The sequence below is a fragment of the Megalobrama amblycephala genome, linkage group LG23 (genome assembly GCF_018812025.1).
Source record: "Megalobrama amblycephala isolate DHTTF-2021 linkage group LG23, ASM1881202v1, whole genome shotgun sequence".
Classification (NCBI taxonomy): domain Eukaryota; kingdom Metazoa; phylum Chordata; class Actinopteri; order Cypriniformes; family Xenocyprididae; genus Megalobrama; species Megalobrama amblycephala.
The window spans coordinates 8,573,916-8,599,047 of NC_063066.1; the positions used below are offsets into that span (position 1 = coordinate 8,573,916).

Consider the following 25,132-nt stretch of genomic DNA (forward strand, 5'->3'; position numbering starts at 1 on the left):
CTCTTAGTAGATCACAGATATAACTAGAATACATGGGGTGTTAAACAACTTCTCAAATGGCTTCATTTATGAAAATGACACATCTTAACCTTTAGATAATGGTTGGTCTGCAGTGGTCTCCTCTGTTAATGTGGGTAACAGACCAATGTTATGAAAATTGACCTACCTAACTCAAGATTACCTACCAGTAGTTTAAACTAATAATTGAAGCTACATCATGAATAGCATCAGACAGAAGGAAAAAAAACCTGAATAATTAACTATAAACGTTTAAATTTGTATAGTTTTGTGATATAGAAATGCAGGTAAAATGTCCCTGAAGAATGTTAAAAATGTGTTAAATCACAAACATGTGCTATACAGATTTAGGTTAAGCTCTGCATACCAGCTGTTGTGTAATATGTAGTGAATGAGATGTGTTCATGGGTGGTGTTTGGTCCTTGCTGCACTATGAATACTGCCAAACTAGTATGACTCATTATGGAAAACTTAGAAGACACTCCCTAGATGTCTGACAAAACTTTTTGGGGGGAGAAATTGTAAGGATTGCTTGTAGTATTGGTACTATTTCCATGTTGGCATGAGCGAACGATTATAAGTGTATTGACATACCGAGTAAAACAGGTCTAAATGTGCGTACAATCATAGAGGTAAACATTCAATTCATTTGTAGACATTATTAAATTTTGGTTTTCGCACATAAATTATTAGGCTAGGCTCAATAATATTTATGTCCTCTGATTGGACCATAAGAACAAACCACACTTGTCAAGCGAGTTTGTTTTGGGTTCTCTTGGATGTTGTAGTTCTTGTGTGGCCTGTTTACAGTTCGAGTGTATGCAAATATATTACCGCGAAAACTACATTTCCCAGCAACACGCGCGGTGGGGATGTTCTTTGACGGACAAAGTTGTGTTTATTAAAACTGAAACGTTGATGTTCTGAGCATAATCCGAAGAAGGTCTGCAGTAAAAAGCGAAGGATAAGGTACTGGAATTAATTTGTTGCTTTTAAAGTCGGTAATATGTAAGAAAGCTTAAGACACTTTTACGTTAGCTTACTTAGGCTGTTTCGTCCGTTCCTCAAATATGTGGTCGGTTTGATTTAGAAACTCCTCAATGTTGGGGCGAGGCGACAGTAAATAGCTAGTTTAAATCAGCAAGTTTGATTTTATATTCTAATAATATGCATGCATCCTTTAAGATCTCAACCAGTAAACAATTTCTGGTTCATATGTGGAAAATATTACATAAAGGTTCTGGAATTCAGCCAGTGTGAACAAGGACAGGAGGTGCCTGCACTAATGTTTCAGATTTACTCATAAATATTTACTATTGTTTGACGTTTTGAAGCAACACTTGTTGCTTTTAATGGTTGACATGACCAAGTTAATATGTTCATTTATCATATTTGACAAAAGTTGGTTAGTGGCAACTGCCACGTTTCTACTTGCATTACTAACTTACATGCACGTTAAGCAATACTATAATTGTCTGTACTTATTACATATTCTTTTAAGAGACAGGCAGGAATTCCTGACATTTTTCAGCAGGTTTTTTCTGTTCCACACCTCTTTTGATCGGTTCCACCTGTGTTTTTTTATTCCTCAGGGTGTGTTGTTTCACTTGTGCACATTTGTGCACTAACTCTTCCACCATATTCAAATCTCATTGGCTGTGTGTGAATTAAGTTTCTTAAGATGTTTCCACAGCAGTGTTGATTGTACACATTTGCCCATTAGTGAAAGCAGTCAGAATGAGTCACCTTCAAGCTATGGAATCTGTCAGTGTAGAAGAGCATGCTTGAACCTTTTAACCGGCTTGCCACATCGCAGTTTCCCAACAAACCCTGCCTTGCTAGCCAACAGGGAACGTACTGTCCCAATAATGCCTCCCAGAAATGGATTTAATATGCTCTCTTTGATATTTCCAAGCAGATATTAACAGCTAGCTTTAAAGGTCAAAACAAATTGTCATGCACTAGAATGTGAATGTGTGACCTTATTTTATTGCTGGCATTAAGTTGAAACATTTTTATTGTCGTCCACAGTAAGCCTGTGAAATAGGACAGAGGATGCGGGGTGAACCTGGGCCAGTTCAAATTGTGACAGTCAACAAGGAGGAGCACTCCTTTGACCTGGATACAGAGGCGCTCGGTCGAATTCTGTTGGCGCCCGATGTTCGAGATAAGGATGTGGTGGTGGTGTCTGTCGCTGGAGCCTTCCGAAAAGGGAAAAGTTTCCTTTTGGATTTCATGCTCCGATACATGTATAAGAAGGTCAGAAGGAAAACCAGTGCATTCAATATTCAGAGCATGTAATGCAGCACATAATTTAATATTAAGGCAAAATTATTTAAGGATTAGTTCACTTTCAAATAAAAATTTCCTGGTAATTTACTCACACCCATGTCATCCAAGATGTTCATGTCTTTCTTTCTTCTGTCGAAAAGAAATTAAGGATTTTGATGAAAACATCCCAGGATTATTTTCCGATCGTTTCGCTAGAAAAGACCCTTATTCCTCGTCTGGTATCGTTTAAAGCTCTTTCAAAGCTGCACTGAAACTGTAATTTTGACCTTCAACCGTCTGGAGTCCATTTAAGTCCATTATAAGGAGATTAATCCTGGAATATTTTCATCAAAAACCTTCATTTCTTTTCGACTGACGAAAGAAAGACATGAACATCTTGGATGACATGGGGGTGAGTAAATTATCAGGAAATTTTTATTTGAAAGTGAACTAATCCGTAAGGCAAAATTAGTGCAGATTTCCCACTTTGAAAGATCATTGGTGTGCTGCTCTTGAGAAGGTTCCTACTATATATTCACCTCTCATTATTTTGTCCCCTTCAGCCTGGTCAGGATTGGCTTGGGCAGGAAAATGACCCCCTGACAGGTTTCTCCTGGAGAGGAGGCTCAGAACCAGAGACAACCGGCATCCAGATATGGAGTGAAGTTTTCATTGTACGGAAGACGGATGGAAGTGAGGTAACAAGCACTCAACAGCAGGCAGTGCACTGCGGTCATGTAGTCTTATTCAGAACTGGTTAAATGTTTTACTCCCATTTTTAAATACTAGAATCTAATGATTTTCATGATTGTGTTAAAGGGTTAGTTCACCCAAAAATGAAATTTCTGTCATTAATTACTCACCCTCGTGTCGTTCCACACCCGTAAGACCTTCGTTCATCTTCAAAACACAAATTAAGATATTTTTTGATGAAATCCGAGATTTTTTTTTTTTTTTAAATCTCCCATAGAAAGTGACAAAATTACCATTCAAGGTCCATAAAAGTAGTTAAGACATCGTAGGCAAAATAGTCAATATGACTACAGTGGTTCAACCATAATGTTATGAAGCGACGAGAATACTTTTTGTGTGCAAAAACAAAACATAAATAATGACTTTATTCAACAATTTCCTCTCTGCCCTGTCATTCTCCTATGCAGTTTACGTTGAAGACAGTGCAGTGCTTCCATACGTCAGAACGCAGACTCATTATTGGCCGGCTCCTGCGTCAGCATCATATGCACACGTCATGCTGCTCACGTGAACAGCATCGGCCAAAACTGAGCCGGCGTTCGGACGTAAAAATGGAAGCGCTGCACTGCGTCAACTGCGTAGGAGACTGACAGGGTAGAGAATAAATTGTTGAATGTTGTTATTGTTGTTTTGTTTTTGCGCACAAAAAGTATTCTCGTCACTTCATAACATTAAGGTTGAACCACTGTAGTCACGTTGACTATTTTAACGATGTCTTTACTTTTCTGGACCTTGAATGTGGTAATTTCATTGCTTTCTATGGGAGATGAAAAAAAACTCAGATTTCATCAAAAACATCTTAATTTGTGCTCCGAAGATGAACAAAGGTCTTATGGGTGTGGAACGACGTGAAGGTGAGTACTTAATGACAGAAATTTCATTTTGCGTGAACTAACCCTTTAACCATATTTGAATATCTGCATTCTTCCACTGACGCAGAGGGAACATTGTAGTCCATTAGAGTTGCAAACATGCAGTCCTTGAGAGAGAAATAATGCTTGTAATTGGTGTTTCTATTTGTATCCCTATATTTAATATCTGCTTCTGCTTTGTTGTCCGCTGCTGGTTGCTCAAAACAACAAACTTCCATCAGCATCACCAGTGCATTTAGATTCTGAGATTTTGCGTTTGAATGATTTCAAGCTGGTTCTTTTTTATTATTTGTTCAAAATGATTCATTGACTCACAGAGAGAATCAGCTGGAGCAGTTACTGAATTAACATCTGAATGACTTCTTGAACTGCAAGTCATTACTTTGAGTCATATCTGCCTCAAAATAAATCAATATTGCTCTGGTTTTATGTTATATTTAAGGCTTGTGAGATCAGTGTTGCTAACTGGTTCTTTATTTGACAATAGTTAAATAGGCTTGTTAGGAACTTTCTATTTATTTTGTTATAATAAATAGAACTTTTATTAATATTACCAAAAATTGTTGGATCAATTATTTTCAGAGATACTGAATTCCCTACAATTCCTGTCACAAGTGGTCATGCATGTTTGAGATATGTGGTGTGAATGGAGACTGAATGAAGAACTAAATGGCTAGTGTTTATGAGTTTCAGTTCCCTAGAAGTTCATTATGAAAGTTGCATTATGAAATTTATTACTGTCTGAAATCTTATCTAATGTTTTTTTGTCCAGTAAGCAATCTGAACTTGCACAAGTGCTGATGTCAGATTCATAGTAAATTTGTGGTCATTTCCTGTTAATTTATTATCGTCGTCAGTGATTCTGGCTTAACATGTTTTAAAAAAAACTTTGATTCTTGAATCACTCGTCACTTCCGGTCACTTGCTCTGCTGAGTTTGGAGAGCTGTAGTACTAAAATGGAGCATGTTGTTCTTCTCTGTAGGTTGCAGTGCTTTTAATGGACACACAAGGAGCGTTTGATTCCCAATCCACAGTGAAAGACTGTGCCACTATCTTTGCCCTCAGCACCATGACTAGCTCCATCCAGGTTTCCACAATGCATCTTAACAGTTTTGCCACAAATGAGTTGAAAGAAGACTGGAAATGTGTCATAATTATAATTACTTTTTTTTTCTTCTAGATTTATAATCTGTCACAGAATATTCAGGAAGATGATCTACAGCAACTTCAGGTGAGTGAAGTCACAACTAGACAAGAATACAGAATTCTCAAGCTAAACTGACTTGTCTTGAGACTGTCTTGCATTTTTGCATTGGGAAAATGGTGTTTTTATTACACCACAGAGAAATGATTAAAAGCAGGGTTTCTGCGGGTCTTAAAATGGTCTTAAAAAGTATGAATTCATCCGTACACAAATTAAGGCCATAAAGGGTCTTCAATCAAAGCAGAAAGTATTAAATTCATAAAATCTTGGCATTAAATGTTGCATGCACTGCAAAAAAATGAAAATCTTTTAAATATCAAATATCTAAACATCTTTTAAATCAAGACACAATTACTTGAGATGAAAATGTATAATGGAGAACAAAATTAAGTATTCATATTAATATTTTATGTCAGTTTGCATCTTCAGTAAATGCAACCTGATTTAAGAATCTTTAGACATTTTCACTAAAAATACTGAGGAAAAACATCACTTTTTTGCATGAACTAACCCTTTAACCATATTTGAATATCTGCATTCTTCCACTGACGCAGAGGGAACATTGTAGTCCATTAGAGTTGCAAACATGCAGTCCTTGAGAGAGAAATAATGCTTGTAATTGGTGTTTCTATTTGTATCCCTATATTTAATATCTGCTTCTACTTTGTTGTCCGCTGCTGGTTGCTCAAAACAACAAACTTCCATCAGCATCACCAGTGCATTTAGATTCTGAGATTTTGCGTTTGAATGATTTCAAGCTGGTTCTTTTTTATTATTTGTTCAAAATGATTCATTGACTCACAGAGAGAATCAGCTGGAGCAGTTACTGAATTAACATCTGAATGACTTCTTGAACTGCAAGTCATTACTTTGAGTCATATCTGCCTCAAAATAAATCAATATTGCTCTGGTTTTATGTTATATTTAAGGCTTGTGAGATCAGTGTTGCTAACTGGTTCTTTATTTGACAATAGTTAAATAGGCTTGTTAGGAACTTTCTATTTATTTTGTTATAATAAATAGAACTTTTATTAATATTACCAAAAATTGTTGGATCAATTATTTTCAGAGATACTGAATTCCCTACAATTCCTGTCACAAGTGGTCATGCATGTTTGAGATATGTGGTGTGAATGGAGACTGAATGAAGAACTAAATAGTATTTTTCATTTTCACTAAAAATACTGAGGAAAAACATCACTTTTTTGCAGTGTGATCAAAAGCTAGAAGCATAGAAGGTGCACAGAGTCATTCACGCAAACACAAAGCACCATCATGGTAACACACAACACTTAAATAAAGCAATAAACATTCATTAAACAACAGAAGAGTCAAGAACTGAACTTTTTAATTGCCTCTGACTCAAGATTTTGTCTTCAAATCCGTAAAGACTGATCACCCCATAATTGTTGAAATTTTAACTAAATTAGATCTTCTAAAGAAGGAAAACTTTAATATTATCTTTTGCTGGGTTCCAAGTCACATTGGACTGACTGGTAATGAGAGGGTGAACAGGGCTTCCAGAGAAGCGCTTGACCTGGAAATATCTGACTATCAAATACCACCTTCTAATTTTAGACGAGTAATTATCATAACATCACTAACAAGTGGCAGAAAGAATGGGACGAAAATAAAAAACTGTTTGAAAGTATAAAAGAAGTATAAAAAGAAGTGTCTTTCATAACTTCAGATCAAGACATGACCAAGTCGTCTTCACTAGGTTCAAAATGTATCACCCGAATGTATTTTAGATTTTCTATCTTTTCTCTAGTTAAAATGTTTTATATAATAATGTAAATTTTATGGATTATGATATTGACTTAAATAGCCATGGTACTAACATGGTGTTAAAAAAAAAAAAAAACAATTAAACAAAATAAGATTTAACATAAAACCCAAATGTAGAAAACTGATAACAAAAACTATAAAGAAACATCATTATTAAAACAAAATACTTTCAAGTATCACGCAGGGAATTCAGGGAAGATCAGTTTACATTTTTTCACTGTAAACTATAATTTTATTTGCCTTTTTTATTTCTAAAACTGTACATTTACCAGTATTTTACTGTAAAAAAAAAAAAAAAAAAAATTCCATGAAATATCCAGTTAGATCTTTTACAGTTTTTCCCTGTATATAGTACGGGAACTTACTGTTAACCTATTAACAGTTTTTTCTGTAGCATTTTTACAGTATTTTACAGTTAAAATTACACATTCTTCACAGTGTTTGTCAGATCTGGTGCAGGTTAAAATCTCACACTTTAATAGTATTTATAGTTCCTAACAGCACAGCGTTGCCCTCAGGCAACGGAAAGTTTTCTTTAGCTCTATGTTTAGTAAATTTTTCTTTAAATGATAACAACCAATTAGAAAGGTCGGGAAAGTACCAAAGAACAGTTCAGTAAGGTGTTGGAGTCAATATCAAGCACCATTTAAAGGTGGGACGTCCTGTTCTGACACATGGTCACAGGAGCACATGGTGTGAGAAGGCAATATTATTTGCTTTAGTAATCTTATTTAAAAACGACATGAACTGTACATAGAAAATATGTGTGTGTGTGTGTGTATGAAGGTGTAGAGAAGCCTTTTGTCAGGTTTTATGAAGTTTTTTTTATTTTGCATGTTCAGAAATTCAGTTTTTCTTTTCATTGCCTCAGGGCAACGTTGTGCGATAAGGGGTACTTTTCGAGGAGGTTTTAGACAATACCTCACATTGGCAACAATGTAGTATAAGAAGGAAATATGCAGGGTTCCTGGGTGTGCAGGAACACCCAAAGTGATGTGCAAAAATTGTAACATACTGTACACCACTTTCACAGCAGAGAAGAAGTGCTTTTTGAAGTTTCATACAGAATGAAATCTTATTACATGAAGTACATTATATGGCATAGCACACTACATGATACAGACATATGCATGTATCAAATTCAGTATATCAATGTCTTTCAAGTGTTTTTCCCTTTTTACTTAATGATTTCTTTAATTTTTATTTTTTTATTTTTTTTTTTATTTTGATGATAATTTTCTCTATGACTCTGTTCCATTGTTGCACAACGTTGCCCTGAGGCAATATATATATATTTTTTTATCAATAAAATGTTCCCAAATTAACCAAAAAATGATGTGGAATATTTTTTTTTTCATGTGCCATCAACATGTGTGCAGTAGAGGGTTAATAAAACGGTCTGTGTGACTAAGAAATGATTACCTCAAAATGTACATCTGTTATTTAAATTAAATACACCTCTTTAGCTATTGTCATGTGCCAGTGATTATCCCTCCCTGCCATAGGTTGCCAATCCCTGTTCTAGTGTTTGGGACTCAGGAGCAGAGCGGTACACGCTGCTTATTTGTAAAATGAATTAAAAAGTAATGGATATAAGTTGGAAGTTGTATTTTCAGAGTTGCTAATACAACTAGCACAAGTGTTTATACAAGTGTTTCTCCCTAGACATTTACATTTAGAGAACATGATAACATTGTGTTCCCTTCAATTCAACAAATAAATTGGCTAAATATCTAATAATTTTTTTATTGCTCAAAGCTGTCAAGTTTAACTGTAATTGTTTTGAAATTTATTTCTTGATTTATTTTGGATATTGTGGAACAAGTTCTCATCATGCTAAGAACCTGTGCAAGAAGTTGTAGTTCTAAATTCATCCCTTTTAATCTAGTGCTGTTTAAAATGTAGCTAAAACAAAAAAATAGGAGAAAAATAATCGCATCAACCTCACCAGTCAACTTGCTGGTGAATGACAACCCAACTGTTCTGATGCATCTCTCTACTTAAAGGTGCCATCGAACGTTTTTTTACAAGATGTAATATAAGTTTAAGGTGTCCCCTGAATGTGTCTGTGACGTTTCAGCTCAAAATACCCCATCGATTTGTTTTTATTAATTTTTTTAACTGCCTATTTTGGGGCATCATTAAATATGAGCCGATTTATGCTGTGCGGCCCCTTTAAATTCTCGTGCTCTCCGCCCACGGAACTTGCGCTTGCCTTAAACAGTGCCTAAACAAAGTTTACAGAGCTAATATAACCCTCAAATGGATCTTTACAAAGTGTTCGTCATGCATGCAGCATGCATGCATCGGATTATGTGAGTATTGTATACTGTTATATTGTTTACATTTGATTCTGAATGAGTTTGAGGCTATGCTCCGTGGCTAATGGGTAATGCTACACTGTTGGAGAGATTTGTAAAGAATGAAGTTGTTTATGAATTATACAGACTGCAAGTGTTTAATAATGAAAATAGCGACGGCTCTTGTCTCCGTGAATACAGTAAGAAACGATGGTAACTTTAACCACATTTAACAGTACATTAGCAACATGCTAACGAAACATTTAGAAAGACAATTTACAAATATCACTAAAAATATCATGATATCATGGATCATGTCAGTTATTATTGCGCCATTTTTGCTATTGTCCTTGCTTGCTTACCTAGTCTGTTGATTCACCTGTGCAGATCCAGACGTTAATACTGGCTGCCCTTGTCTAATGCCTTTCATAATGTTGGGAACATGGGCTGGCATATGCAAATATTGGGGGCGTACACCCCGACGGTTACGTAACAGTCGGTGTTATGTTGAGATTCGCCTGTTCTTCGGAGGTCATTTAAACAAATGAGATTTATATAAGAAGGAGGAAACAATGGAGTTTGAAACTCACTGTATGTCATTTCCATGTACTGAACTCTTGTTATTTAACTATGCCAAGATAAATTCAATTTTTCATTCGAGGGCCCCTTTAACTGTACCATACAGTATATCACAATTATAAGTGTTTTTTTCTTGTTTAACATTGTGGTGTATTATAACTTTGCTAACTTTGTTACACCTGCCATTTTTGTATGTGTGTCTGCAGCTGTTTACAGAGTACGGCCGACTTGCAATGGATGAAATCTTTCAGAAGCCTTTTCAGGTATGAACACACGTTGTTGATGATGACATTGTAGTCATCTGTTTAAATGTGTTTGTGTCTGTGTGTACCTGTAGTGACGCGTGCCTTCTGTGTTCACATTTGTTTTTCAAATTTGTGGGTTTTACTTGGCACTCATTTAACTTCGTGAGCAGAATAACCTCAGGACCTAAGAAGACCTATGGTGACACCATATTACAATGATGGTATCAGATGGCAAAATATTATACTGAATGATTATCATATTTATATCCCATTGTACACTGCACAAAAAATTAAAGGAACATTTTGAAAACAGATCAGATCTCAATGGGGAAAAATATCATGCTGGATATCTATACTGGTATGGACTAGGTAATGTGTTAGGAACGAAAGGATGCCACATCGTTTGATGTAAATGAAATTATCAACCTACAGAGGACTGAATTCAAAGACACCTCGAAAATCAAAGTGAAAAAATGATGCAGAAGGCTAGTCCATATTGCTAAAAATTCATTGCAGCAACTCAAAATGGTACTCAGTAGTCCGTATGGCCCCTACGTGCTTGTATGCATGCCTGACGTCGGGGCATGCTCCTAATGAGACGACGGATGGTGTCCTGGGGTATTTCCTCCCAGATCTGGACCAGGGCATCACTGAGCTCCTGGACAGTCTGAGGTGCAACCTGGCAGCGTCGGATGGACCAAAACATAATGTCCCAGAGGTGTTCTATTGGATATAGGTCAGGTGACTGTGGGGGCCATTCAATGGTATCAATTCCTTCATCCTCCAGGAACTGCCTGCATACTTTTGCCACATGAGGCCGGGCATTGTCATGCAGCAGGAGGAACCCAGGACCCACTGCACCAGCGTAGTGTCTGACAATAGGTCCAAGGATTTCATCCCGATACCTAATGGCAGTCAGAGTGCCATTATCTAGCCTGTAGAGGTCTGTGCGTCCCTCCATGGATATGCCTCCCCAGACCATCACTGACCCACCACCATACCGGTCATGCTGAACGATGTTACAGGCAGCATAACGTTCTCCACACCTTCTCCAGACCCTTTCACGTCTGTCACGTGCTCAGGGTGAACCTGCTGTCATCTGTAAAAACCACAGGGCACAGTGGCGGACCTGCCAATTCTGGTGTTCAGTGGCAAATGCCAATCGAGCTCCACGGTGCCAGGCAGTGAGCACAGGGCCCACTAGAGGACGTCTGCCCTCAGGCCACCCTCATGAAGTCTGTTTCTGGGGTGCGTTTCCCGAAAGCATCGTTGGTGAACTATGGTCGCAAGTCCCATTGAACTCTATTGGTAACGACGGAACTTACGACCATAGTTCGCTTTGGGAAACGCACCCCTGATTGTTTAGTCAGAGACATTCACAACAGTGGCCTGCTGGATGTCATTTTGTAGGGCTCTGGCAGTGCTTATCCTGTTCCTCCTTGCACAAAGGAGCAGATACCGGTCCTGCTGATGGGTTAAAGACCTTCTACGGCCCTGTCCAGCTCTCCTAGAGAGTCCTAACTGCCCGTCTCCTGGAATCTCCTCCATGCTCTTGAGACTGTGCTGGGAGACACAGCAAACCTTCTGGCAATGGCACGTATTGATGTGCCATCCTGAAGGAGTTGGACTGCCTGTGCAACATCTGTAGGGTCCCGGTATCGCCTTATGCTACCAGTAGTGACAATGACCCTAGTTAAATGCAAAACTAGTGAAAAATAGTCAGAAAAGATGAGTAGGGAAATAAATGTCAGTGGCCTCTACCTGTAAAACCATTCCTGTTTTGGGGGTCGTCTCATCTAGTGCACCTGTTGTTAATGTCATTAACACCAAAGCAGCTGAAACTGATTAACAGCTACTTAACTGACCAGATCAATATCCCAGGAGTTTAACTGACTTGATGCTATTCTCGGATTAAAAAATGTTCCTTTAATTTTTTTGAGCAGTGTATTTATATCCATACCAAGATTCTACAGTGGTATTTACGGCATTAAAATAAAACCATGGACAACATAGTCTTGAGAGCTCAGGACAGATGAATAACTTGAAACAGCTGGTTTTCAGATTGCATCTAGACAAACATGTCTGTGCATGTGTGTAGTAAAGAAGACTTTAATGTTTACAGTTTTTTGCATGTTTCCTTCATGTCAGCACAACTCTTTTCTTGCCCACAGTCGCTTATGTTCCTGGTCAGAGACTGGAGTTTCCCGTATGAGTACAAATATGGGTTTGAAGGAGGAAGCGCTTTCTTGGACAAACGTCTGCAAGTATGTGACTAAGAATGACTTAAGGTACTCTGTATGTTCAGCTGTGTGTTTGTCTGCAGTGATACTTCTCTTGTGTGTTTGTGTGGTGGCGTTCAGGTGAAGCAGACTCAGCATCAGGAGCTTCAGACAGTGAGAGAGCATATTCACTCCTGTTTCACCTCCATTTCCTGTTTTCTCTTACCACACCCTGGCCTGAAGGTGGCAACAAGCCCTGCTTTCAAGGGACAGCTGTGTGGTATTACACTTCATTCATGATTAACTTTTCACACTACACCCTTTACCTAGAGATGAGCACAAGTACCGGAGCATTTGATACTGCCAGCAAAAATTCAACTTGAAAGCACAATAATTGATTGTTTTTCGAAACACATTTACACCAGTTTTGTGATTACAGTATGTTTTCATAGTACTTTGTGATTAGATTTGCTTGACAAACTATTAGAAATGGTTAAAAAAAATACAGTGTGGTTGGATGCAACATACACCCACCATTTTAAAAGTTGGGTGACAGACCCCCAACTTGGTTGATTTATCTGTTTCGGCAAAATGACCTATTCCTAATTTTGCACCTATCCCTAATTTCCACACACAAATTACATGCACTACCATTAAAAAGTTTGGGGTCGGTAAGATATTTTTTTTAATGCTTTGATGTCTTATGCCTACCAAGGCTACATTTATTTGATCAAAATGCAGTAAAAACAGTAAAATTGTGAAATATTATTACAATTATTATTCCTGTGATCAGATCTTTTCAGCATCATTACTGCTGTCTTCAGTGTCACATAATCTTTCAGAAATCATTCTAATAAGCTGATTTGCTGCTCAGGAAACATTTCTTGTTATCAATGCTTAATATTTTTGTGGAACCCTTGATACATTTTTTTCAGGATTCTTTGATTAATAGAAAGTTCAAAAGAACAGCTTTATTTTAAATATAAATCTTTTGCAACATAAATGTCTTTACTGCCACTTTTGATCAATTTAATGCACCCTTGCTGAGTTAAAAGTCAGAAAAATCTTACTGACCCCGAACCACAGTAAAGTGTATTTTTGTCAACACTATCCGATATCTGCGTATCTCATTGTGTGGGTTTTGTCTGCATTTTCAGTCCCTCATTTTATACTGCCCTTTTTTTAATGTTTTTAAATGTTCTAACTCTCTCAAACAATCACTCCATCATTGATTCTCAGATGTGGCTCCAGAGTTTAAAGAACAGTTGTGTAAACTCATTCCCAAACTGCTCAAGACTGACGACCTGGCTGTGAAAGAGATCAATGGGAATAAGGTGACCTGCAGAGGTCTGCTGGAGTACTTCAAAGTGAGCACACAACTAGCTTATGAACATATTGGTCCTAATTGGTTGAACAGCATTTTTCATGTGTTTTGTTTCTAATTTGTTAGGCATATATTAAGATCTATCAGGGAGAAGACCTTCCACACCCCAAATCCATGCTAGAGGTAGTAACATAATACAGTTTTACTAATATTTGGTATTGATTTGGTATTGCTTTATTACAAGATTTCATGGTTTTGATGTAATGTTTTGACTAATTCAGGCTACAGCAGAAGCCAATAACCTTGCTGCGGTGGCGTCAGCTAAAGACCAGTACTACAAGAATATGGAGAAGGTATGTTACCTGGAATGTGTTAAACACTTGTTATGTGTACAGTCCCTCCCGAACGGTTAATACATGCAATTATTGAAATATGTTTTGTCCCCTGAAAATCATGAATCATTCATGTTTCGTTAACTTTCACATTAGCATAAGATCAATGTTTTGGATTCAGGAAGTTTTCAGGAATTTGTTTTCCTACAAATTCTGAGAAATAATCAAATGTCTTAAATGGTTAGTTCACCCCAAAATGAAAATTCTGCCATTAATTACTCACCCTCATGTCGTTTCACTTTTGTTCATCTTCGGAACATAAATGAAGATATTTGTGATGAAATCCAAGAGATGTCTTTCCATCCATTGACTGCCTTTGCAACTTAATCTTTGATGCTTAAAACGTTCATAAAGAGAGATTTTCTGAAGAGACTCGATCACTTTATATGATGAACAGATTTAATTTAGGCTTTTATTCACATATAAACACTGATCAGTGAACATAAACAGAAGCTTAGCCAAACGTGAATGACGCACGAGATCCAACCTCTTCTGGAATCTCAAACATGCTGTGTAACCAATGAGGTTCATTCTCGTGTGTTTCTCAGCATGTTTGAGCTTCCGGAAGAGGTTTGTTCTCGTGCGTCATTCAGGCTCGGTTGAGCTTCTGTTTATGTTCGCTGATCAATGTGAATGTAGATAAGAGCCTTAATTCAGTCTGTTCATCATAAAAAGTGATGAAGTCTCTTCAGAAAATTTGGACTAAACCACTCAATCCATATGGATTAGTTTTACGATCTCTTTATGAACTTTTTGAAGCATCAAAGTAATAGTTGCCTAGCTGTCTATGGAGGGTCAGAAAGCTCCCAGATTTCATGAAAAATATCTTCATTTGTGTTCCAAAGATGAACATAAGTCTTATGGGTTTAGAACGACATGAGGATGAGTAATTAATGACAGAATTTTGGGGAAAGCTAACCTTTTAAATAATAAACAAGAGACAGACAAATTGTTGTCAATGCTTGTCACTTTTATTGTTTCACTTGGTTAAGGCTCAGAGTAATTCACAGATACACTTTCTCTGCTGCAAACTATTGACATTTGCATTGGCATGTGGTTTCCAAACATAATATCCATTTAACCTTAAACCTATAATGTCCTCTTTATTTCTTTTTCATAAATTCCCTCTCACTGTTAGGTATGTGGTGGAGATCTGCCTTATGTGGCTCCTGATTCACTGGAGGAAAAGCACCGCTTTTTCCTGCAGGAGGCCCTTCATCTCTTCTCCAGCACTAAGAAGATGGGTGGGCGGGATTTCTGTCACCGTTACCAGGAACAGTTGGAAACAGAGCTGATGGAGCTGTGGGAGTCTTTCAGAAAGCACAATGAGGTAACAGCATTGTGAAAAAGCATCGAAAGAAAAAAAATGTATATATTTCAGGAATTTAATTTTCTTTTTGTACGCATGTTTTCTTTCTTTTCAGTCCAAGAATGTTTTCAGTGCTTTCCGGACACCTGCAGTGCTGTTTGTTCTGGTCTGCCTCCTGTATGTGCTGTCAGGAATTTTGCTCTTTGTTGGCCTGGAAACTATTTCCTTTGCATGTGACTGTGTAGTTGGTCTAGCCATGATGGCTATGCTGACGTGGGCCTTTATCCGGTACTCTGGCCAGTACAGAGAAGTAGGCACAGCCATAGACCAAGCTGCAGGAGTAATACTAGAACAGGTAAATATATTCCTTTAATAAATATTTTTATTTAAAGGTGAAGTATGACGTTTCTTTGACACTGGTGGCATCTATCAGAATTACAAAAATAAAGCATATTTTCAAAGAACCTTGCAAATGTCCCCTTTTACGCATTGCTCCTCCCCCAACTCAAACATGAAGGCATGTCTGAACAGGTAAAAGTAGATACATTCAATAAAAGATCCAAAATATTAGGAATACTTTTAGCTGTGTTGCTATGTGGCATGAGTAAGCAATTGAGTAGACTAATAACACTCTGTTTAGAGCAAACATTAGCATTTCACTTATAAATATAGCTGCAAGCAGCGATAGCGGGTCCAAGCCCGATGGAACCGCCACCCCGGGGGCATCAGGACAAATGTGCACAGCGGGCAATAGGAATTTTAAACGGTTAAACATCAAAGGACTATGTCAAATTCACTCCAAATTTACTGCACTATAAGGTGACGCTATAGAGCCCCTCCTCCCCACCCGTTTCTAAGGCTTTGCCCATGTCTACTGGATAACAATCCTGACGTGTGTGTCGAGACTCCATGGTCACAGCATTACAGATATTAATATTTTAGCGATTTATAAAAGATGAATCACTGTCTGGCCATCTGGGATTTTGGTATGGAGATAAAGGTTATGATTATAACATTTTTGGTAGCATCGTGTGTGTATATTAGCACCGTTTGTTGTTTTCTTGTGGTATGAGATAGAGCGTTTGGACTCGGAAGCACTGCCGCGTGACGTCAGACTTAACAACCGAATAGGTTGAGCTGGAAAGCGATTGACAGATCTGAGCAGACTGCTCTCAATGTTTAGATGGTGCATGGGAGGCTCAATATTTACACTTTTAAGGGAGATAAACCCATGAATGGCATACTAATAATAGTCGATAAACAATAATCTGAGTTAGGAGAATGTATTTTTACATAAAAATATTACATACTGTCTTTAAGGGTTAGAATGTTTTTAATTCTGTTTTGTTTTGTTTTTTGTTTTTTTCTCCAGGCCACAGATGTGTTAAACAAGACAAGAGCCCAGGGTCAGGTGGCTGCACAACAGAAGAAGACAAGATAGCTTCACATTCAAACCGAAGATGCCAGAACCAGATGTAAACTGCACAGACGCGACCAATAATATGATACCAAATATTGCACACCTCCAAACATAGCACTTAAATTTCTACTTCTAATGCAGGTTGACTGATTTTTTTCAAGATGTCTTAAACCAGATTTTTAAAGATCATCACAAATATGAATATAAACCAAATATCACAAACCAGCAGTCTTTCAGGGACAGGTATGGATTTAGCACAAGGGCTGAACTCTCCACAGAGCTGCATTGATACGTTTACAGTTGTTCATTCCAGTACAGCCAAAGACATCCTCCATAGCAAGTCAGGGTCGTGTAACTTTTGGATTGCACTTGTAGACATTGCACTCTGTAGACATGTTATTGGTTTGTTCTCTTTAGCCAGGAATACCTTTGCACATGAACTGCCATTTACTTTATTAAGGCTTGAGCTTGATATGATGTTTAGTATTAAGTGTAAGTACACTATATTATATGACCTTTGCAAAAGCTTTGTTTTATGATCTCTGTACCAAATTGTGGCCTTCTATGCATTCCATCTTTTATACACCCATGTATGATTTCTATGGGAAATCCTGTCAATGAGTTGTTTCACTTGTAATGGGTTTCATCGGGGTAACAAACATATATTTTATTCCGTTCCAATGTTCTTGAGTGCTGGATTGGTCCTGTACACCCCTTTTTAACTGCTGGCATGTTGTTGGGTGTTCAAAACCATCCTGACACTTTCATTAAGTTGGACTGAAAGTATTGACAGAAAAGCCAATATCAAATATTTAAAAGTGTCTTGAAAAAATGTGTCAGTCAAAATGTGACATTTCTGTAATCAGGTTTATATTTGCATATCATATTAGTAAACACCTTATTTGATTCTGTTTTTGTAGTGGTCTGAGCACTATTGCGTCTTATTTCTTTCTGTTTTCATTTTTGTCATATGACATTCCTCTTATTTCATGTATGACGTAGTGGGGAAAGAGTATACCTGGAAAAATCAGGTTTTTTAGGCATATGATAGTACCTCAAAGCATTTTGTTTTGTTCAAGATTTTTCCAGACAATGACAATATTTGTATGCCCCCCAAGGCATGCCTGTAATGTGTCCTTGTGGCATTTTTGAATGTGTCCTGTGATCTCTTCTCATTTTCAATCGAGTGGACCTGCCTAAACTGACCTACCAGGGATCGTATTCTGTCCCTGTATATCATTTTTACTGTTACATACACTTTACATATATAAACCCCAAAAATAAAGATATAAGCATGCAATGCACTCATGGGTCTTCTTTGTATACAGTTAGAGGCGTTAGAGGCAGGAATGTCAACTTTTGTACACTAGGTGTCAGCATTGAGAACATTTCAGTGAGGACCGTAAGCATTCATGGACACGTTTTGTTCGTTTGCATTAGTCTACTAATGAACAAAAGCGAGTAAATGGAACAGGAACCATTAATACATACGTAGCAATTTATAGATAACAAAGGCTATTCTGTCAGCGGAATATATTCTTCCCTCATTGCAGTTTCATTCTTTGCTGCTGTGCATCGCTCCCTCTAGCGCGTGCTGTGTGAATTTTTTCTATAGAAATGAAATGTCCTTGTTTCCTTATATGGCGATCGGAGTCGCGAGCCGCCTGATGTGCACGGCTTTGGCTGAAGCGCGCTCACGACTGTCACCATTTGCTTCCTTATTTGGAAGCGAGTTAAGCGAACCTTAAAAAGGGGCAGAGACAAACACAAAGGGTTACGCTCAGACAGCAGCGTGCCCTACGAGCCACTAACGATTATTGCAATCGGTGTAGTATATGTTTTCAGTGCAGCATTAGTAGCATAACAGCGCTTTCGACGTCACATTACCATAGGGTAGAAAAAGCCCCATCACAAGAATTTCCCAAAGCTATTTAAATGTCAAATATAATATAATTATAAAAAAATAATATTTTTGCATTTAAATAAAAAGTCGTGTTAATATTAATTTCATATTATTATTATTATTATTATTAGTTGAATTAAATAATAAAAATACATATACAAGTTTATATATATATATATATATATATATATATATATATATATATATATAAAGTTGAAAGTACTGTTAAAATTGACACATTATGTGCTATATATTCTGTTGCATTAAAAAAAAAAAAACTTTTAGTAAAAAGTACAACTTTAACGCTTTTGAACATCAATATGTTTGTGCCAACGTACTACTGACAACAGTGAATATATTTTAATATGCCCACCACCGTTTGTGTAGAGTCCAAAACTACAGCTCCCATAACACCTCAATAAGCGCGTGACATGGAAGCTCGCTCCCATCTGCTGTGCGGCCGCGCGCAAAAGGGCGCGCCCGAGTGTTGTATCAAGTGTGCGAGACCGAAGGACTGCATCACAGCTCATTCAATTCCTATCCAGACGCCGACTAGCACAGATACGCAACCATGGTATGTCTACATTTAAATTATAATAATGATAGAATGTACAGCTATTTGCTATATATTTGGAGAGTTGAATGACTATTTTAAGTATGAATGACTAATATGTGAATTAAATCTGTCAACGCCTCCGCCGCCTAACGTATAGCTGCAGGCTATGTTTGCCATAAATTGTTAGAAAAACTCAAACTGGATTTCGTTGGCTCTTGTTGCAGCTTTCTTTCATTTATATACACAGTTAATCTCGCGGTTCTCGATGGTTTGGTTGCGCGTGGCCTTCAGCTGCTCGGATGCGATGAGATTGGCAAAAATGAGATCCAAAAACTACTGGCGCCATTTCCCCGCTCAGCTTCCTTTATTTCCGTGAGTCGAGGCCCAGGAAAGGCCTCACTGCTTTTCGTCACATACTACCTACAGGCCCCATCGCTGCACACACTATTACATCGCACGGCGAAATTGATGAGAATGTGAATAAACCAATATCCGCTGGCATCGTGTGTGTTTAACTGCGTTTTCGCTTGCCAGGTGACGCGCTTTCTTGAGTCTGTCCTTTGTCTGACTGAACATGGCCAGAAAACTCGCATTTGCCGCACCGGAGCGGCTGCGGGCGTGTGTAAAAACGCAGATTACTCCCTTTTAAGGTCGAATCCTCGCATGTTTATACTACGCTTTTCGCCTTCAGTACGCTTTAATTTTGCGGATATTTGGAGCACTTGCACGAGCACTGCATTCGTGGCCCCACCCTAATTCTTGATGCACAGATGGTGTTGGTTTATTTTTATTTTTTTTTTACCAAAAAAAAAGATACCTCGACTACAAACGTGTTTTAGGTCGATTGTAGCTCGGTTTCATGTTGAATATGATCATAAAAATGGAAGGAAGGAAGCAAAGTTTTAAAACCGTTACTTGTGCGTTTGGCAACGTGTGCACGACTCTTCCTGGTTGGACGCGTTTTATCTTTGCTCGACGCGTTTTTTATTTTTCATAATTCCTGTTCGTCGTTTTATCGGCATTTTGTCTTTAAGCACATGACGTTTCTTGTCTATGACGTGGAATGTGCTTTGGCTTTTATTATTATTATTTAAGCAGCAGCTGCTGCTGCATTCGTCGACCTCTTTCTGTAGATACAAGAAAATACTTGCGCTCGCGCCGCGTGTAGGCTGAAGGAAATGCCGGTTCCGGTGCGAAGTTTCGGTGTTCTCGTCGCCAGGACTATATACGACGTCATAGGCCACAAACGACATCTCAACCTGTTTATCTGAGGCATGTGACGACGCGTTGTACATCTTTTAAACGCATAAGCTCTCTTTTCATTTGAGGGCCCACGACGTCACATTTCCTGTATCACAGTGCTTACTCATTTTTAACTGGGTTTCACTTCTTAAGTGAAAGTCGATGATTTACCAGCAGCTTGTACTTAAACTTTGGACTTTTGCTCTTTATTTTATGACATTAGATGCCAGATGAGGTCGCGAATATAATATCTACAATCTGCGTTTTACGCATTCAAAACAAACTGATAAGATAAAAATTTGACTACATTTGTAGTCTCTGTATGATCTGAAAGGTCTCTTCATCCAAAAAAAGGATCCCATAATCATGGAAAATCCTTATAAGACTGAAAGTCGTGGTGATGCATTGGTCAAAAGGTGTGGGGATCCTGATTCTCCTTTTGGGCCTTTAATATGCCCCATTTTCTTTTTTTCATTTATGATCATGTTATGTAATGAGGCATCTTAATGCCTTCCTGTCATTCACACCTTAAGCAAACCCGGTTCCACCCTTTAGAGGTATGTTTCCTGTAAGTAGGCCACTCAAACTTACACCTCGCAAGGCTCCGTGTGTCCACCTGATGTGCTATTCAGAAGCTAAAGGTTGAATGTTCGGTTATGGCAACGCAGCGTTAGTCACTAATGGAAATCAGAGGACTTGAGTATGTTCATGAGACTGGTGTGACTGAGGCCATTTTGATTTCTAACAGAAGAATCATTGTTTTGTGATTTTTAAAGCTGTACACCAGATTTGTATGACATGGATCTCCCTTATCTCTATGGCCAGTTTTAAACGCATTCAATGGTTTTGCTTTAAATCAGATCCTTAGTATAAATTTCATCAGCTCTTTTGAGGAAGTGCCCAACCTTCCCTCTGTTCAAATGTGTTGGATAATATCTGAGAAGTCGTGTGACCAGGAAAGAATGGTGCCTTGTTCAAACTAGCCTTTTTTTTTTTTTTTTTTTTTTTTTTTTTTTTTTAATTTTTTTTTTTTTTTTTTTCTGGGAGAGGAAACCAAATCCCTGCAATGTTTAATTTTCACCCAGAATGTTAAAGTTATTTTGCTATGACTCTCATTCCACTGCCCTTGAAGTGTGCGGTCCGGTTTCTCCCATGTCAGGTTTTTTTTGTTTAGTCACTGCAAAACCTGCCGTCCTGGTAGTTTGGATTCAGCCAAATGAGGTCTGAGTATCCAGTTTTGTTAAAAGGGCAGCCTGTCTAACTAGATTAGACAAGACTGTTTGTTGCAAAATCCCACTTATTCTAACTTTGCACACATTCATGTATCCTTGCACATCATCTCTATTCAAAAGGACCCTCCGTGATGTGACCTTATCCTGTGTGTGTGTTTGTGTGCTCGCAGGCCTCCGGAGTTACAGTGGACGAGAATGTGTTGACCATCTTCAACGACATGAAGGTCCGCAAGGCTCAACCCAACGAGGAGGAGAGGAAGAGGAGGAAGAAGGCCGTTCTTTTCTGCCTGAGTGAGGATAAGAAGCATATCATAATGGAGGAGGGCAACGAGATCCTGCAGGGAGACGAAGGAGATCCCTTCACTAAGTTTGTCAAGATGCTTCCTCCCAATGACTGTCGCTACGCTCTCTATGATGCCACATATGAGACTAAAGAAACCAAGAAAGAGGACCTGGTTTTCATTTTCTGGTGAGTCTTTGAGAGTCCGTGAGTGTACTTCATATAAACCAGGGTTTCCTGGTCCTGGAGATCTGCCTTCCTGCAGAGTTCAGTTCCAGACCTGTCTGTAACTATCAAGTGCTCTTGAAGGTCTTCATTAGCTGGTTCAGGTGTGTTTGATTCAGGTTTTATGCCGGAAGATAGATCTCCAGTAACAGGATTGGACGCCACTAATATAGACTTGTTTGAAACGGATGATCTGATCTCTTGTTGTGTTGTCCAGGGCCCCAGAGAGCGCCCCTCTTAAAAGCAAGATGATCTACGCCAGTTCTAAGGATGCCATCAAGAAGAAGTTCACAGGTAATGCTGTCTATCAAAAAAGAAAACAAAATGGAGATGTACATTTATCAATTAAATAAATACAGTGCATTTCACTTATAATTGAATTGAATTAAATGGAGTATAATTTAATCCATTATATTAAATTTAAAACTTTTTTTTTTAACAAAATGTTGCATGCATAATTTATAAATTAAGTTAATTATATTTAAATATAAATTAGACATTTAATTGTTGATTGCTATAATTTAACTGATATTATTTTTTTTTTAAAAAATGTAAATGTGAGATCTGTAGCATTTCTGTTCTGTCTTGTTTCACAGGTATCAAGCATGAGTGGCAAGTGAACGGTCTGGAAGATATCAAGGACCGAAAGACCCTTGCTGAGAAGCTTGGAGGTTCATCAGTGATAACTCTTGAGGGACAACCTCTCGATTGAGGCTGACACATTTCAGGGGTTAGCCGTTCATTCCAACATGGGTGGGGCAGGTGGGCCAGCACAACTGTTTGTGGGGCCACGGGGTGGGTTAATGTGGGTGGGGAGGGTTGGGCAACAGTGACAGTTTCCAAATTCCACACATGAAAGATGTAGGCTGTCATTCCAGTTCACACATACAATGAACAAGAACAAAAACATAAAAGAGAAAAAAAAAGATCTTAAAAAAACAAAAATGAAGGATGATGATTATAAAAACAAAGTAATATAACTGTAAATGTGTACTGGCAGGTTTTCGTTCTTTCTGGGTTCCATTGGATTGTTGAAAGGAAAGAGTGAGACAGCAGCTGTTGCAATTCAGCTATACAACATACTGTTTAAGATTTAGATTTTTTTTTTTTTTTTTTTGCCAAACGTCTAGTTAAGTTTTTCTAAGTATGTGTGTTGAGACTAGGTATAGTACAAAATTTATTCCAAAATCACACACTGTTATTGGAACATTTTGGGAACAGTTTACTCTCCCCTTCCCCCCCTTTTGTTTTATTTTGATGCTCACACATTGTTTTAATAATTTAATCATTCCATCTGATTTAAATATTTCCAAATGTAATTCAAAACCATGGCACTGGTGTCAAGAAATTGTACACATTCCTTCTACCTGTAAAATCTGGGACCTAGTGGATGAGCGGTCTGTTTATGAATTGGATTGAATGGATTGATGGACACGTATGAGGTTTAGATGAGGAGCGATTATATTTGGGCAGCCTGTGTACAGAGCTTTGATTGATATTGGTCAGTGGATGTTTTGTATCGTCTCCTTATCTCTAATAAAAAAGCACTAAACAACTCCACTGTTATAACTGGTTTGTTTCTTCATGTTTGGAAAATCTGTGAGGAGGCTGGATTTGTTTTCTTGTTTTGCACCCAAAGGTGAATCTAATTTCTCAATCCTCTTGAGCTGATCTCTTATATTGGTTCATAGATGTTTGCTTACATTTGTGTGTTGATATTCTGCATTTGTTGCTGTTTTATCAGTGTTCAGCATGGTTTATGCACTGATATATGTGATGGTTGCAAAATTCATAAAGTTTCAAATGGATCCAAACAAAGACTCTGATTGCTTTATCATCCTCCCTATGGATTTGATGGGTGGCTTTTAATAATGTAGACCGCAAGATAATTAAAATGGCTGTTAATAGTGAAACTACTTTGATTGCAAATCCGTCTTGTACAAACAGTATTTGAAGATCATGGCATGTCAACTACATTAGATACAATCAATAAAAATGCAATTCCATTAAAGCAATCAAATCCATTCCTTAGGCTAATGTGTTAAAGCTCTCTTTTTGAGAAATGGCAATTGATGTTTCCTAATGGCCAATATCTTCCTCCTGCCATTTTTGGCACTTAAAAGAATAGATACCTTGTAAATGTACAGATCCATGTAGTGTCAATACACTGAAGGGGAAAAAAAAAACTATATATCTAGCATGTAGAGGGTAAATGGAGTAGTCAACCTGAGGATGAAGCTATTGCTAATAAGAAACAGCCTGAGGATGGGTATCAGTAATTGACAACATGCTAAGAAACGTGAATTACAACATTTATTTCACTAAAAATACCACAGGGATTTCTGTGAACAATTTGAAGTGACTTGTGTGTAGTGTGCTACACTACCGACTGTTCTTTAAAATAGGTTTCTGGACAATTTGTGCTATATTAAATCCCTGAGCTACTGCAATACTGTTGAATAATGCATTCACGTCAGTATAATCGTTCCTGACTGACTGACTGACCGAACCGTGAGGACTTACTGTTCAGCCATGTTGTGAAAGACTCAATGAATGAAAGATGTACACGTCAACCAGTGGAGGGCAGTAGAGATTCATTTCAAAACCCTACTGGAAAATGTACCTGTGCTGAACTACAATCGTTTCAGCACTCTGCACATTTTTGCATTTATGAATTAATCAAGCTATTAGTACCTACTCGCATATTCTCTATGAAATATAAACTAACAATAATACAACAAAAAGTTACTGGAACTGCAATGGGTTGCCAGTGGTTTCTGGCACAACTATTTTTTTTTTACGTTTTTCTCTTCTTACCACCAGAGGGTATCAGTGTCACATTTTACATGCAGCCCCCAAAATTATAATTATCACTTTTTTCTATCATACTTGAAATATACAACACTGAATTGTATCTGCTAATATTACCACTTCTTAATTTGCAATGAAAAGACAGCAAAAACAAGAGATATTTTAGTTTATTAAAATAAAAGCTTTTT

The 25,132-nt window shown here is 37.7% G+C and overlaps 2 protein-coding genes across 2 annotated transcripts; both read left to right on the forward strand.

The window, feature by feature from the left end:
- Nucleotides 1-836: 836 nt before the first annotated feature.
- Nucleotides 837-17,995, forward strand: atl3 (atlastin 3). The gene is made up of 14 exons (XM_048175801.1): nt 837-987; nt 2,050-2,277; nt 2,853-2,987; nt 4,898-5,002; nt 5,096-5,146; nt 9,993-10,049; nt 12,203-12,295; nt 12,392-12,530; nt 13,490-13,617; nt 13,701-13,757; nt 13,856-13,927; nt 15,105-15,296; nt 15,391-15,630; nt 16,648-17,995. Exons 2-14 carry the CDS (start codon nt 2,074-2,076, stop codon nt 16,714-16,716), a joined length of 1,542 nt encoding a protein of 513 aa, XP_048031758.1. The 5' UTR covers nt 837-987; nt 2,050-2,073; the 3' UTR covers nt 16,717-17,995.
- A 1,017-nt stretch (nt 17,996-19,012) lies between these two features.
- On the forward strand, nt 19,013-23,689 carry cfl1 (cofilin 1). Its single transcript, XM_048175894.1, has 4 exons — nt 19,013-19,172; nt 21,799-22,097; nt 22,351-22,427; nt 22,730-23,689. The coding sequence occupies exons 1-4, from the start codon at nt 19,170-19,172 to the stop codon at nt 22,843-22,845; spliced, it is 495 nt and encodes a 164-aa protein (XP_048031851.1). The 5' UTR covers nt 19,013-19,169; the 3' UTR covers nt 22,846-23,689.
- The last annotated feature ends 1,443 nt before the right edge of the window (nt 23,690-25,132 follow it).